Source organism: Leptinotarsa decemlineata, unplaced genomic scaffold, assembly GCF_025532065.1.
Source record: "Leptinotarsa decemlineata unplaced genomic scaffold, Ldec_3_MD MMD2_tig00000882_RagTag_RagTag, whole genome shotgun sequence".
In the NCBI taxonomy this organism is placed as follows: Eukaryota; Metazoa; Arthropoda; class Insecta; order Coleoptera; family Chrysomelidae; genus Leptinotarsa; species Leptinotarsa decemlineata.
This window is the reverse complement of record NW_027412556.1, coordinates 17,728,382-17,745,401: the sequence shown is the minus strand read 5'-3', so window position 1 is coordinate 17,745,401 and position 17,020 is coordinate 17,728,382. Positions and strand designations below refer to the sequence as shown.

Below are 17,020 nucleotides of genomic sequence, written 5' to 3'. Positions count from 1 at the left end.
AAACTTTCACATTTATATTAGTATACACTGTATCCGTAAAGTATGGAACAAATTTATTTTTAGCTAAACAGGTCATTTTGAGAAATAATCCTGAAACACGTCGATTTTTGATGTTAATTTACCGTATTTTAAAATAATAATTTAATATACAGGGTGAATTACGTTCGAGTAATGACGTCACCGTCGTTTTTTTTTTTAAATGGAACACCCCCATTTTGTCTCAATTTTCGGATTACTCTAGCTGAGCTGATTCCAAAAATGTATCACATGTTGATTCCAATTGGTACAGGGTGGACAAAAATACAGTAGTTGTGTGTGTGCTAATAAAGTAACGCGTAACATTTTTTATTAGGTAAATTAACAATATTATCAAAAAAACTTATTGTCTAGCGGCAATTGGTTTAAATATAACACCCTGTAGTTTGCTACATGTTTAGAGTAATGAAAATGAGCTGTTTCCAAACATGTTTGGTACTTGTGGTCTAGCAGACAGAATATGAAAGAAATTATTTCTTATCTACATTTATAAAAAACATAGTCGTCTAGTTTTTTGTGAAATATCATTATTTGTTTAGTAATTTATTGATGTTCAGTGACAGTTTAGTACTACAATATTTTTGGTATTCGTGAATATTCGAATGATTGCTTAGATTTAATTGGAAGTAGAAATGGAGTTAAGTGTAAAACAAAGAATTGAAATACTTATGATGATTGGGTATGGAGACAGATCGCGAACTCAGATGGAAGTGTGCAATTTGTTTAATGATAAATATCCAGAAAGACCTATAACGCGTTCAACAGTCAGTAAGCTGGAAACGAAATTTCGAGAAACTGGTACGGTTGCAAATGTACGCAAATCAGGTCGCCCCCCTGCAAATGCTGATACAGCATTAGATGTTTTACTGAGTTTTGAAGAAGATGCGCACACTTCTGTTCGTAAAGTTAGTCGCGAAATCGGTGTTGGCAAAACAACGGTACACAAACTATTGAAGCTTGAAAAATGGCATCCTTATAAAATCAAACTTGTGCAAGAATTAAAAGAAGATGATCCCGATAGACGACTCCAATTTTGCGAAGAAATGATGGATAAATGTCACCGAGACCCTCTCTTGATACAAAACATTATTTTTTCTGAGTCCACTTTCACGTTAAATGGTGAGATTAACCGTCAGAATTGTAGATACTGGGCAAAAGAAAACCCCCATTGGATGCGTGAGCATCATACACAATACCCTCAAAAGGTAAATGTATGGGCTGGAATTGTACGAAATCGAATCATTGGACCCTACTTTATCGAAGGTAATTTAAACGGGGCAAAGTACCTTGAGTTTTTAAGGGGGTATCTCGCGTACCTACTTTACGTAATTTATTTCCCAGCAGACGTAATCCTGGAGGTTTTGATGAAAGTTTATGGTTTCAACAGGATGGTGCACCTCCACATTATTCTGTAGATGTTAGAAGGTACGTAGATGAAATTTTTCCGAACAGGTGGATTGGTAGACGTGGACCCACTGAATGGCTAGCGAGGTCACCAGATTTAAATCCTTCGGATTATTTTCTGTTGGGCCATCTGAAGAATGTTATTTATAAAACGAAACCAGCAAATATTGAAGATGTACAAGTGAAAATTCGAACAGAAATAAACAATATTACGCAAGAAACCATACACAACGTTCAACAAGAATTTGTACACCGTTTGGGTTACTGTCAAATACAGCAAGGTCTGCAGTTCGAACATTTAATATAAAGTCATGTATTCCAGCATATTCTTTCCGCTAGACAATAAGTATTATTGAAAATATTGTTAATTTACCTAATAAAGAATGTTACGCGTTACTTTATTAACACACACACACACACACAACTACTGTATTTTTGTCCACCCTGTACCAATTGGAATCAACATGTGATACACTTTTGGAATCAGCTCAGCTAGAGTAATCCGAAAATTGAGACAAAATGGGGGTGTTCCATTTAAAAAAAGTGACGGTGACGTCATTACTCGAACGTAATTCACCCTGTATATTAGATTATTATTTCAAAATACGGTAAATTAACATCAAAAATCGACGTGTTTCAGGATTATTTCTTAAAATGACCTGTTTAGCTAAAAATGAATTTGTTCCATACTTTACGGACACAGTGTAGATGAATATCTCATAAAAAACTAAAAAGTACAGCTTTTATAACACAAACTTGATGAACGTGGTTCAAAGATACATGAAAGTCTACTCAAACTTCAGCTAAAAATAAATTGAGAAGGAATATCAGTGAAATCTTTCAACACAATTTCCACACATCCAAAATAAAATTACCCACACATATTCAAAACACGTCATAATTTTAAAATTCCTGAATATTTGAACAAAAGTCTCTGATTCCCTATAATTAAAAATCGAATTCCTTTCAGGGTATCATTCCTCGAACTAGACTGAAAAAAACGACAAACAACATATTTGTCATCACCCCATCTGCCTGTGAACGACGTAACCAACCGCACATCCGAAACGCCCAAATTCCTCGTATAAGGAAAAAAATTCACATATAGTAAGGAGGGTGTAAATCTAATTTTGTAAATAAACAATTCCTTCAGGCCAGTCACAACTCACCTACACTTTAAGTCAATGGACTGACACCCATCAGAAAACAACTACTCCCTTGGCTAATACCACGAATTGCGCTGGAATATATGCGACATGTTTCGGTGCATTTGTGTTGATGATGGACAGTACCTTGCGCTGACGAGAGGTCATATAGTTGTATCGTCAACAACATATGCATAAAGTACTTCTGTGAAGAATCCTGCACTGCATCTATCGAATATAACCTAACGTCCTTCGAGGCATTAGCCAGGGGAGTAGTATCAACGCACCTACAGTGTAGGTGCGTTGAGACTTGCCTGAAGGAATTGTCCATTTATATAATTTGAATTTTACTGTGCATTTTCCTGAATAATGTTAGAGCATCACAAATTATCTATACAAATTTAGCTTCAGTGCCTTGTATAAATACCTTTTAGTTTCTTTATATGTATATCTTCGAATTTGAAAAATCCATATTATGCTACTGAACTGGAAAATATCGTCCGATTCAAATCGAGTTGTATTTCACATTTTTCATACTTCTGAAGTATCAGAAAGATACCCGAAAAATTGTCAAAAAATTAGGATGTCTTCAAATTGCATTATTGAGACCTTAATATTATTAAATTTCGTTATTTCCCGTCTTTTGATTCCAGAAGATCAAGTTGGAAGAGGAAAATTGTAATCGATTCCAGTTTTATTTTTTGAACAATTATTGAATTCCTTTCCTATTCTTGAACATCTGATTCAAAAAAATTCACTTGTGTACATTATTTACGGCAAAAAAACTCTCAAGGAGGTAACGAAACTTTTATGTTTTTTTTTCTGAAGCCAGGTATCCAACAATATTTACAAAAGCAATTTATTTTAATTTTAGATACAAATGTTCAAACAATCAATTTAGCGTGTTTAGGTAATTGTTCAGTTCTTCTTTGCAATTACGCCTGGCAATATAACTTCAGAGTTCCATGGAGCAGAATAGTGGTTTTGCATGATAGGGATTATCAAATCGCGGATAGCCTGAGGCTTTCCTGCGCTTCAGTTATACGAATAGTGCATTTGTATCAGGGAACTAACAACGTCGACTGGAGACGGAATTGGAGCCAATTTCGTTTCACCAAACATGAATCCCATTGAGCACACGTGGGATTTCGTTAAACGAGCAATCTCAAACAGAATTAATCCTCCTATCACTATTCAGAAACTCACACTCGCGGCCCAAGAAGACTGGAGCAACATCCAAATGATATCATTAACGCCGTTATTGTTTTCATGCCCAGGCGTGTTAACACCTCACTACATAAAGGGGAGGATACACCGATTATTAATTAGCTGGCATAGATGATACAAGAATATCATAAAACTTTTCACTTTTCTTCCTCAGAATCAGACTTATTCAAATAATCCAAAACAGGTTCGTCACAATTGAAAGTTTCCTTCAAAAGTTTCACAACTGTTTCTTGAATTAACTCGACATTTTCGAATGGTGTATAGTCATCGTCGGTTGACCTGGAGATTGTGACAATCACTGGACACTTTGGCATCATTTCCAAGAATGATTTGAAACTTTTGAACATAATATTTAATTCTTCACCAGTAGAGACGTGATGAGGTAACTCAGAGTCGTCGCAGGTACATCCAGCGTCGTGGACTAGTAGCCAGTCAACATCCTTATCTTCGTAGTTATCCAACATTACCTTCCTCAAATCGTCAACCATTTTATAAAGCTCTGATTGCTCCTCGATATCTGGCATTTTTCTGGTAGATTCGAGATGCTTGAAAATACCCTCCAACTCGTCTAGTTGTTTTTTGCGGCTCTCCACCACTTCAGATATTGTCCCATCGTCCTTAGAACTAGGTAGTTCAAACGCGTATATGGTCTTCAACCTTTCGTAGAGACACGCTTTTTCGTAAGTCTTCTTGAACGGGTTACTAGTGCTGAAAAAGTCTAGATCAATATCTAAAACTATGGGAGCATCGTACTTGGTAATAACTTTATGTATTATACTCATATCGTCTCCGATTCCGTTAATCTCGTTACCTAATGTAGCTACGTGCAGATCAACAGCTCTCGTACTTTCTAAACATTGAGTACGGGTGTATAAACACTCAGAAATAAAGTAATTTTCTTTACAATCAACACGTATAGTACCACTATTGATTTCTTTTCCTATATTGAAAGTTTGGCTAGAGTCTAACATTTGCTGGGCCCATGGTGGTTTGATCCATAATAAATTCTTGAAATGACCAGCGTAAACCGCTGGCAGTATCCAATTCTCAATGCTTAGACATTCAAAGAGGGCATGTTTGTCAAACACAGTCTCAGCAGGCATGTCTTTCGGTATGAGCATATCTGGGTGAGAATCAAAATGGATGATGGTGGAACCTTCAAGAGGAAGATATTTTGATCCAATATTTTTGTAAACGAACGGAAGGACTTCTTGATGATATTCTACGACGTATACTGGAATTTTCTTGTGAGCTTTTATAGTCGAGCCCCTTCCACCTGTTGAAGAAGAACTTCTCTTTAAATGTCCACAGATACGAATGTTGAGAAATAACTAGATCAGACGGGTGTATATTTGATTTTTATAGAGGTTTAAGTTACAAATTATCGGTTGTATCAAAATCAAATTTATCAATTAGACACTACAACAAAAAATCCAACATTGGGGGCTTTGTTTCCTTTTCAAATAACAGATTTCCATCAATAAAATTCATGTTTAAGTTAGAAAAAAAAGTACAAATTCTATTACTTGACGTTTTGGTATTGAGGAGTCAATGTGGAAAGCTAGAATACGATGTATTCAGAAAGGAAACAAGCACTTACAGGTATCTTCCTGAGAATTCACATCACTGTGGACAGCACAAACGTGCTTGGTTGAATTTTTTAGTGCATCGTCTTTTGACGTCTTCCACTCACACATGGGACATTTACAAAAAAAAGTGACAATACAGGAGATAGCAGTCACCAATGTAGAGGATATTATAAGAAAGTTTACTTTCTTTTAAAAACGACAAGAACCAAGATAATATTGTAAATCATGCCTTAAAAAAATAACGCCGGTCGCCCCTGGTAGTCGTAAACCAACTGTGACGTAGTCAAGGCCGCGCGCAGCCTCGATAGTTCTAGTCTTCGCACCGGATTCGATGAAATCCCAGCGAATATTCCGCCAATTTCAATGGAATTCCGAGGAATTTTCTACGGCCTCCGATTTCCAAATATAAACACGATCCGCTCGTCCATCGAGAGAGTCAAATGGAAATGACATTGTGGTACGCGGAGCGATCTAATAATGCGATAGACATTTGAATAATAGTTGAAGTTGAAGTTAAAGTGTTTTGTTGTAATCAAAGTTAAATAAAGTTAAGATTGATTATTATACAGTGTAGTCAATTATTAGTAAACCCGCGGGTAAAAACGTTACAAAATTACTGAAAATTTCCTGTTTATGGTGAAAACAAGGAGTGTCGATTACGAAGAGATGGAAGAGCTTAAAAAAAATGTTCGAGGCTTTGCAAACGGGCCGGTAGAAAATGAAAATTACAGAAGGGAGAAAGAACGGTTACGCCGAAATTAAATTTGTGAATTACTACTAGGAATTCAGAAAAAACATAAAAAAACGAGACTTGCTGGTGAATATTCTGGAAAAATAATATAGAGACAGAGAGGAATATCGTAAATTATTGGTAAATATTCGGGACAAACAAGAAAAAGAAAATAAGATGTACCATCATTTATTTGAAGATTTAAAATCTTCCCACGTGAGTAAAGGGGAGGTACAGGAATTTATTCGGGAAGGTTGAAAGGAAACTTGAAGAGGAGCTTGAAGGAGTCGGAAGAAAATTTGAAGAAGAGCTTTAAAAAAAGCTTGAAGGAGTCGACAAGTTTGAAGAGGTTTTCCGGAAACTTCGGAAAGGTTCACCGGAATCGAAAAAGATTACTGTGGAAAAATGTAAATTTTGTCAACGCCAAGTTACCAGGAGAAGAGCTTTCCACCAGACGTGATAAGGTAGCCGGCAGAGACTCCTTTATGGACAGCTCTGATTGGGAGATGAGCTCCCCTGTCTCCCACCGCTTAGGGTTCCCTCTGACCCGGAGGGAAGCAACCTGTAAGGGTCCCTTGTCCAGGCATACGGACAGAAAATCTGAGGAATCACCTGACCATGGTGTGGTACGGTCATCAACAGCTTCCAAGGGTGAAAATACCTTTAGGACGAGGCAGGAGATCATCGTAGCGCAGAAGGAGGATCCGGTCTTGAAAACTGTACGAGAATGGATTGACAAAGGAGTGACGCCGGAAATTTAAGAGATCTCCAAGTACGGCCAGCAGAAAAAGGGTTACTGGCTCCAATGGCACTCCATTTTCATTCGAGATGACCTACTCACTCGGAAATGGGAAAGCACAGTTGGAAGAACCCACAAATTCCATATATTCCTTCCAAAGACGTGTATCCCGAGTATCCTTGAACAGCTCCACGATGGTGGCACTGGAGGGCATTTCAGAGTAAATAGAGCTCTAGCGAGAGTGCGTGAGAGGTACTATTGGGTCAATTGCCGTCGAGAAGTGAAAGAGTGGTGTAAGCGCTCTAACATGTGCTCTTCGAGAAAGGGTCCGAAGACAAGGCAAAGAGGGAGGTAAAAGCAAGACCGCAGTGGGTGCCCTTTTCGAAAGAAACACAGTTGACATTCTGGAACCACTTCCTATTACTACATCCGGTTGTGACGGACTACTTTTCCAAATGGCCTGAAGTAGTGGCCTTTCCCAACCAAGAGGCTAAAACGGTGGCAGAAGCCCTGTTGCTGAACGTAATTTCCAGACACGGAGTACCCCAGGAACTACACTCGGATCAGGGCCGCAACTTCGAATCGCATTTATGGAAGGAAATGATGACTTTGTTGGGAATAAAGAAGTCAAGAACAACTGCTTTTCACCCACAGTCCGAAGGAGAGGCATAATCGCACCATAAATAACTACCTCGATGTATGTCTCCGAAAACCAGAGACTAGGATCAATTGGTTCCTTTTTTTTGTTGACACACAGAAGCTGCCAACATGACGCGACAGGTTACACACCAACTGAAGCTTCAGATAGATGTATTGTGTGGCAGTCATTTCGATAAATCACAAGAGGTACCTCTTTCAGAATATGTGAATGACCTGAAGGAAAGACTGGAAATTGTACACGAATTTTCCAGAACCAAATCAAAGCTTTCCAGCGACAGGATGAAGATTTGACAAAACGTCGCTACGTGTGAGCTTCAAGGAGGGCGATACAGTATGGCTCTACCAACCCCAACGCCGGAAAGGTTTGTGTCCCAAATTGTAGAGATCATGGCAAAGACCTTACTTGGTAACCAAAAAGATCAACGATCTGGTGTACAGAATCCAATTGTCACCCAGAAGCAAGTCTAAAGTTGCCCACATAGAGAGACACTCCATACATGGGTCGTGATGTATCCTTTTGGAATGTTGTTCGGGGTGAACAACCTCAGGGAAGAGGGTAGTGCCCTAAAAAAAGAGCGCCGGCCGCCACTAGTAGCCATAAACCGACTGTGACGTGGTCAAGGCTGCGCTCAGCCTCGATTATTTTAGTCTTCGCACCGGCTTCGGTGGAATCCCGGCGAATATTCCACTGGCTTTGATGGAATTCCGAAGAATTTTCTACGGCCTTCGGTTGCCAAATATAAACACGATCCACTTGCCTATCGATACAGTCAAGTGGAAATGACAGTGCGGTATGCGGAGCGATCTAATAAGGCGATAGATTTGAATATTAGTTGAAGTTTGAGTTGAGTAAAATTTTTTATTTATCAGATTTACCTGACTATTGTAAAACCAATAATGATTGAGAGTAAAGCGCGTTGTCATATCTAAATTTTACGTTACCAGTTTATAGCAGAATCAAAATATAGTAAGCAGTAGAGTTGTAGGTTGTGGCAAATTATAGATAATACACAATACTAGTAAGATTAAAAGGTATCATTTATGACAAAAATCAGTAATGAGCTTGTAATGAGTAATACTTATACATTTCCTGATTACTGATCAGTTAAAATTCATTATTTTCTGTATAGTGTTAGATATTTATTACAACTAGTGGCAACGCTGTACGCAACGATATTTCTGTCTTTGTCACTTTACCGTAACTTCCATCTCATCGTTGCAGTCCTCACTAATGTACTTGCAGCCATGAGCGTATCATTGGTTTGTGAATTATACAGCGTGAATTGTACGTTTTACAGTTGAGTTAGTCAGCAATCGACGTGTTGTGATAACAATTGGTGAAAATAATAATGCTAATAAGTGTTTAAGCGTTACATAATTGTATTTCTACACCGTTCTCAAACTACTCAAAAAATGGGAGACATGGTCGGGCCTTCCACGTCGAAAAAGGTAAAACGGTCGAAGTCTCGGTCAGTAAGAGAAAAACAAATTGTACTGCGAGTATTTCACTGTCTTGAAAGAGATCATCAGCCACCAAAAGATGACTTTGTGCATATGTGCTGTAATTGTGCGTGTGTACCTCCGAATAACCAACCGGGAATTTCTACATCATTAAGTTCCACAATTACAAAAGATAAATTAGTTGATATGTGCTCTGATTATACCGGTGTACCAAAATCATCGATTTACAAAATACTAAGAGAAGCAGAAATTCATGGGGTCGTACAAACGCCAAAAACTAGTAGCGGACGAAAAAAAATCACAGTTGATGAAGAAACCAAAACCAGTATACGCAGAACTATTAACAGTTTCTTTTTCAGAAATTAGTTGCCCACACTACAAACAGTTCTGGAGGCACTTAGCGATCATGAATTGGTCCCAAAAATGGGTAAAGAAACTTTTAGGAAACTTGTACACGAAATGAAATTTACGTACGGAAAAGTTGACAGGAAAAGCATTCTCATTGAACGTCAAGAAATAATAGCATGGAGAAGAAACTATCTAAAAAAAATTGACAATTTCGGAAGCTCAAAAAGAAATTGTACTTCATGGACGAGACATGGGTTAACCAAGGACATGCTGTCAAAAAAGTATGGCAGGATGGTAATTTAACAAGTGCACGACAAGCCTTTAATGAAGGTTTGTCAATTGGGTTAAAAAATTCGCAGTGGATGAAATGGCGTTAAGTCGTGGAATTACAGTTTTAAGGTTACCACCATACCACTGCGAATTAAACCCAATAGAATTAATCTGGGCGCAAGTAAAAGGATATGTGTAAGTAAAAGGAAAACAGAACATTCAAATTAGTGGACGTGCAACATCCCCTACAAGAAGCTATTCGAACTGTTTCTGCAGAAGACTGGAAGAAATGCATGCAGCATGTTTTAAAAGAAGAGCAAAAAATGTGGGACGTAGACAACCGTATTGAACACAATATTGAACCAATCATAATTCACTTTGATGATAGCGGTATCAACAGTGACGAATCTGAGGTTGAAGATTAGACGAAAATTTGTACATTTACATTTATATTATATTCTATTATCAAAAATTTGTAATTTGTATTTTCTAGTACCCCTGACGATGAGTTTAAGTTACTCGAAAGCTTGAGAATAGTTATAAAGAGTTCACTTATCAATTGCTGCAACCCAATAGTGAATATATATATATATATATATATATATATATATATATATATATATATATATATATATATATATATATATATATATTGTGTTTTTTATTAATATTGTTAATTTATTTGGTACCTACTATAATTACCACGATTATTACTCCGTTTTCATAAGGCCCACCTAATGACTACAACGATTAGGTAAATTACGATATTGCAAAGTTTTAATGAAATAAATAAAAAATGTGTATGAATATTTTAACTAATTGTACTAAGAATTTTTCTTTCATTCTTAACCCTCTCAAAAATTAATAAGCACGCCCCCGATTTGCTGTCAACTGGGCTTACTTCTACTCTCAATCATTATTGGTTTTAGTATAGTAGATAAGGTAAGATTGTAAAATTAATTTTAAGACAATTAAGGCGCAGTTACCTGGTAAAGGCTACATTGTATGTAGATTTAATTCAATCTTACTCTTGAAGATGATCACTTGGTGATTGAAACACGTGTCAAGGTGTTAAAAATAACGGGTTGGTGTTGGGATAAAACTCCAGTAATATTCATTAACACACCAAATGTTCCAAACAGTGCATTATGAGTACAATGAAGGTGTTACTGAAATGTTTTTATCAGAAAGATGATTCTTCAACAACTATATGGAGGCAAAACAAAAACAAGAAAAGCGACAACTTAGCTTATATAGCAAAAGTCCGAAGTGAACTACAGAGAGAATATAGATATAAAGATTTCTAACAGTTTCAAAGCAAACCAAATTTTTGGAAAACACGGGATCTAACTTGAGGTCAAAATAACCAAGAAATTTATCGATAGACATCGCGATGTATTTTCAACCAAGACTTCTAGGGAACGAACAAATTTGGTGCAATATCGCATCAATAATACAGTTAGTTTTTTCACAAACTTTATTTGAAAAATATATCACAACTTGTTTCGCTAGCACAGTAGCTTTTTCAAATTATATACTTTTCAAATAAAGTTTGTGGAAATCAAATCGTGAGGTGTAGTTTTTGAAATTACTATGGATCTTTATCAAGTAACGGCCGAATCAATCAGAAAAATAAAAAAAATACTACCGTCGCTTAACCAATTGATTCAGAATTATTCCACGCGTGGAATGAAGAAAAGTAAGATTTGAAAGGAGCAATCGGTGACGAGGATGGAAAAAAGTAGAAAGAATCATAGCAAAGATGAACAAAGTGACAATATTGAACGAAAGTCATTTGTTCCTCGATATGGATAATGGCAAAATTGCAACAGACTATCGGAGAATAACTTGTACTATATCGAATGTTTCAGAAGTTAATCAGCAAGATTAACAAAGCTATGTTATGCTATAGAAAAACTCACAAAAAACATTGAAAAAGATTGAAATGAAAAACAAGATCAAACACACACCACACATTTTGGCTTTATGGTTTGTCGATTCAGGAAAAATTAAATAGTGACCTAAGGTGAATATAACATAACATTATAACATAAACGAAATGTAGGTACTTGATTTTGTAAAGAAATACTCTGGAACAATAAACTATCTGAGAAATGCCAAAACTAAATTTAGATATTTTATCGCTACGAGTCTCAAGTAAAATTGTGGAACATAAAAATCAAAATCTTGTTGGGCACGTGTATTAGGAGGTTTATTGGACCATTAAAAACTTCAGCCAATCACTATAGCCATTTGAAAGATTTGTGTATTTATGAGTGGAAACATTAGGTCAAATAATGTTACGAACAGGTCTACATTGAAGTGGGATAAAACATTGCTTGAATTGATTTTTTTATCGTAATAAGGACAGATATACTCAATATATTTGATAAAAGAACCATATTGTAGAGTTTTTGAAGGAAATTCTAAAAGAGAGAATCAAATATATTCGAAGGGCAAAAGGCAATATTTTGACTTGGAGAATATTTTGAATTTTGAAATGCCAATTCTGTGAATACTCACAATGCATTTTGTGAAAAAAATCTAGTTTGTTTTCGTTTATTTTTCATCGACAGCCAAGCTTAATTTCTTCATAACTCATTATATACATTGCACAAATAGTGTAAGTGTATGTATGTATACTTAGATCTTTAAAACTACGCAAGGGATTTTGATGTGGGTTTTTAATACATAGAGTGATTCAAGAGGAAGGTTTATATGTATATAACATGAATAATATAGTAGAGAAACACTGATTATTTTAGAGGTTTCTAATGTGATGTCGTAAATGTACTACAGTATTATACACCTCAGAAAAGTCTACAATGGTATATGTAGATGGTATATGTACGCGATGGTATATGTCTATCTCTTAGGCATAACCCACAATAACCATTTTTTATCCTCGAGAAATAATGGCTCGTTTAGGAAACTATTTTAAGCAATACAGCATTAATCCTTATCCAGTTGAGTACCTTAAATACATTGTGCATTAAATAAAGATCAATACGACCCTTTACAGCATGTAATTTTAATGAATATTTTCGAAGATATTACAGATTTAAAATTCAGGGACATAGAGGTTGCGCTGGTACCAGAAGGGGGGCAGGCGGCGCGTGCCTATAAATAGCGCATCCAAGGCCGCTGTGCCATATCATTCACGGAGAGCGCGGAGTGTGCTACTCCCCCGCCGACAAGGCGTTAGCCTTTGCAGACACGATGGAACGTCAGTTTCAACTTAACGTTGACGACGATGATGACATCGATCGCGATATGCTGCTGGAAGACCGGGTTCACCGACTCCTCAGGGAAGATGATGACGACGACATCCGTCCGGCTTCTATGGAAGAGCTGAAGGGTCATATCAAGGCTGCAAAAGCCAAGAAAGCTCCGGGGGCCGACTCAATAACCAACAGGTTGTTGAAGAGACTCCCGGAAAACTGCGTCGAATATCTTTTAAGTTTAATCAACAGTTCGTTGGCCCTCAGACACTTCCCTAGAAGGTGGAGGCATGCGATCGTCGTCATGCTCCCAAAACAGGGTCAGAACCAGCTGTTTCCGCAGAACTATCGCCCGATCAGTCTACTCTCGTCGGCGGCTAAGCTGGCTGAAAGAGTCGTTCTGCAAAGACTCAACGAAGAAGTTGAGGACCGAAATGTTCTGCCTAATGAACAATTCGGCTTCAGGAGAGATCACTCCACTGAACTACAGGCTCTAAGGTTGGTCGAAAATACCATCAGCGAGCTCAATACCAATAAAAAGGTACATATTGTGCTTTTAGACATCTCAAAGGCCTTCGACCGAGTATGGCACGAAGGCCTTCTACACAAGCTAAACGCGTTCGACCTACCTCGGGGCCTGATCCGGTGGATCGGGTCTTTCCTGAAAGGCAGAACTTTTCAGGTCAGAGTAGAGGGCTCTCTGTCTGACAACAAACAGATCTCCGACGCTGTATTCGCTCTATACTAGCGACCTGCCTAGGCCCGAACGAGTGAAGATATCCCTGTACGCCGATGACACGGCTCTTCTCTCATCTTCCATGGGACGAGAGCTCGGCGTCGTCTACATGCAACGAGCATTGGACGACCTCGAGCGCTGGTACCTCGATTGGAAGATCCGAGTGAACCCGGAAAAGACTCGGGCGATAACCATGGGAAGATTACTATCTTCTCCGGCCAGAAAAGTGAGAATCTCTGGAAGGGAGATTGACTGGCAAGCGCGGGTAAAGTACCTCGGCCTTTTGATAGACCGTAGGCTCACTTGGAACCCGCACATTATGTACGTCAAATCTAAGATCGAGGGTCGGATAGCCAGTCTGTACCCTCTGATCAATAGAAAGTCAAAAATAAGTTTAAAGAACAAAATTACGATCTATAACACGATGTTCAAGCCTGTCATCATGTACGCTTCAGGCGTCTGGGGACAAGCGGCTCCGTCCAACATTTCCATTCTGGAAAGGTTGCAAAATAAGTTAATCAGGATGATTGTGAATGCTCCTTGGTTCGTGCGGAATGAAGCCATCCGCAGAGATTTGCAGCTGCCTTCCATTCGGCATTCCATTCAGTCGAGGAATGAGAGAGTTTTCGAAAAAACGGAAACTCATGAAAACCCGTTAGTTAGGGAAGCCACAGATTATGCTGTAGACGACCCCTCCCGATATAGAAGGCCCCGACACTCTGTCGAATGAGGCCCTCATGTCCCCCGTTAAAGGATGAATAACTTTTTCATCCATCCCACCCCAGCCAGGTAGGGGTATCCCGTGAAGGGCGGCACTGATGTCTAAGGACTTCATGCCGTCATCTATCAGTTGTGTACCCATTGGTCCCTCTCAAGGCCAATAATCAGCCAAAAGGGTAGGGGAGCTGGTCTTCAAACCTGGACGAAATCAGGATGACTCGTCAGCTGTGCCATATAGTACTTCATGATTAGCAGCTATCACACGCGTTTATATGTATATTAAGTATCAGCACTACACCCGTGCGGAGCCGGGGCGGTCCATAGTTTATTATTGTTTCAAACAATACCAACTGTACTTTTCACATACATTTAAAAAATTAAGAATGTTGAATATTTGAATAAAACTTTAGAAAAAATTTTGTTAGTAATATTTTATTTGAATTACAACGTACACTCGTCAGATCGAAAATCAAAAAGTTGACATTTAGACCACGTTTCTGTAGTTGTTGATGTTTTTGAAACTTAAACGCGTGCGTTTTTAAAAGTTAGATTTGACGCTGTGTAAATAATAATGTGTAAATAAACAAATCAAGTACCAATGAAAATATTTTTGCAAACATGTCGATATTTCAAAACTTCAAGAAAACGTTCTCAGAAGTCACCTTATTGTTTTGTCATTCATAAATTATAAGGTTTTCAATTCGGGAAACGAATTCTCGTACATCAGTTTTAAAATGTGGTGGTGCACCGTCTTGTGTGAATGTGTAGCCACATTCCAAATCTTTTTCCATATGGAACACCGTCCAATAAATTCGAAAACTCGTGCCAAGGAAATCTCGCATATTTTCTTCCAGTGAGATACCCATCCAAACTATACGAACCGATAATTCTTTTTCCGAGAATTCCACCCCAAACATTCAGTGACCAACGCTATTGATGGTTCAGGCAACGAATAAAATGGGGGTTTTCCGTTGCATAATAATGTATGTTATGCCGATACACAATTACATTTTTATAAAAAGTCGCTTCATCAGAAAATAATACGAAATATAAAAAATAATTTTCCTAATTGATCTTTTCTGAGCCCCATTGACACGTTTTTCAAAATCTCTTTCTCTCAACTCTTGCATCAATTACACGTGGTAAGGATGAAATTTTCTTGCTCTCATCATTCGAGACACGCTGGTTTGAGAAAATCCTAATTCCCTGTTCAGGTCTCGGGTACTCACATGGGGATTTTCATCAAGGTAAAGAGCAATTTGAAATGTCCCTTGGGGTCCAATAATTCTATTGGACCCCACGGGACATATTTCGGTGTATCCTTTCCGAAGCTCTGGTCTATTAGATATATTCATCACAGTCGTAGGGGGCTGTGGAGAATCATTCTTTAGAGCCGTAGGGGGCTGTGTGGCATGGTCAAGTTGTTAGAAACTCAAGTTTCTAAATGCACAAAATTGAAGTTCCATTTATCGTTATTGGGGTTCTCTAATGTCCCCCTATTTGAAGTGTATACTCTTCATTTATTACAGGGCAGACACGTTCAAACTTCTCGTGATTGACATTATCAGTTCTTTCAAATCTAGTTTTTAGAGCCTGAAATGCCCTTCCACCTGGTTATCTTCTTTCGGGAAACTTCTCTTTGTAAATCCTAGATGCTAGGAGGCAGTTTCCGACACTTTCCTCCAGAGCATATCTTACAGTACATAATTCATAATGAAAATGATTCAATCTACACGAGAAAGAAACTTCAACACATGGCGTTATTGACAAATTCCGAGATTCATTTTTTGATGTCAGTCATGGATAAGTGGGTTTTTAAAGAAAAAAGTAATATGAATATTTTTTAGGTTTTTTACGTATTTCTTACCGTTGAAACCGCTGATATCTATCACTAGATGGTATGAAAAATGCTAATGCACTAGCGATTAGTTTGAATATTCGAAAAACAAATTTGGGGAAGTGAACGTAAGAAGATACATTTTTGTGGTTACAACAATTACTAAAAGTTGGTATAATTTATAAAATATCAGTTTTTTGTATAGTATACCTGATAAAAAATATAGTGAAATGTTGAAACAATTCATCCAAAGAAAAAATACAGGGTGTTCCATTTGAAAAAGTTAAATTATATCTGTTTGAAAATGAATTAAACTTGACCGTTTTACCGAGCACCCTATATATTATTTCGGAAAATTGAGATTCCAGAAATTATGATAGTGATGTTGACTAACTATTCCTAAAAAAATTCACTTAATTGCTTTCGACATATGGGTGGTGAATTAAAAAAAAGTGTCTGCAAAATAGGTTTTTCTGGAATAATTTCGCAATGCTGCAATGGAAATTCGACCTGGTCCATGGCTTGTTTTTTTAGTTTTTTGGAAAGAATGGAGTCGGTAACTGTTGTTGACAGCGATTTGTTTGATGAAACTAAAAAGTACTTTCCGACAGTGGAATATTCAATAGTCGGTGAAGCACATTAGTGAATGCAGCTACTTTATGCTGGAAAGGGTGTGTAGAGGAATTATGTATGTATGTATATAAATTTTCGTGCATTATTAATTTTCTGTATTTATAACTAACGTTACTGCTGTTTCAATTCCTTTGAAAATGTCCTTACAGGACGAAACTGCAGTTTTGTTAGTTACAAATACAAGTGGTATAAACACATAGAAAGTTTTTTTTCTCCATCCATCAATATATTCATGAAGCAACTCAAACAAATAGTGGCCCTCCA

The 17,020-nt window shown here is 37.5% G+C and overlaps 2 protein-coding genes across 2 annotated transcripts in view; both read right to left on the bottom strand.

The window, feature by feature from the left end:
• Positions 1-17,020, bottom strand: part of Pax (Paxillin) — an 89,380-nt gene that overhangs the window by 68,464 nt on the left and 3,896 nt on the right. The window lies entirely within an intron of this gene.
• The window catches only part of MESR6 (Misexpression suppressor of ras 6), a 32,332-nt gene continuing 18,742 nt past the window's right edge, over positions 3,431-17,020 (bottom strand). The window contains exon 2 of the mRNA XM_023164038.2: positions 3,431-5,088. Coding sequence (XP_023019806.2) covers positions 3,950-5,088 — 1,139 coding nt within the window. The 3' untranslated portion in view covers positions 3,431-3,949. The remainder of the gene's footprint in view (positions 5,089-17,020) is intronic.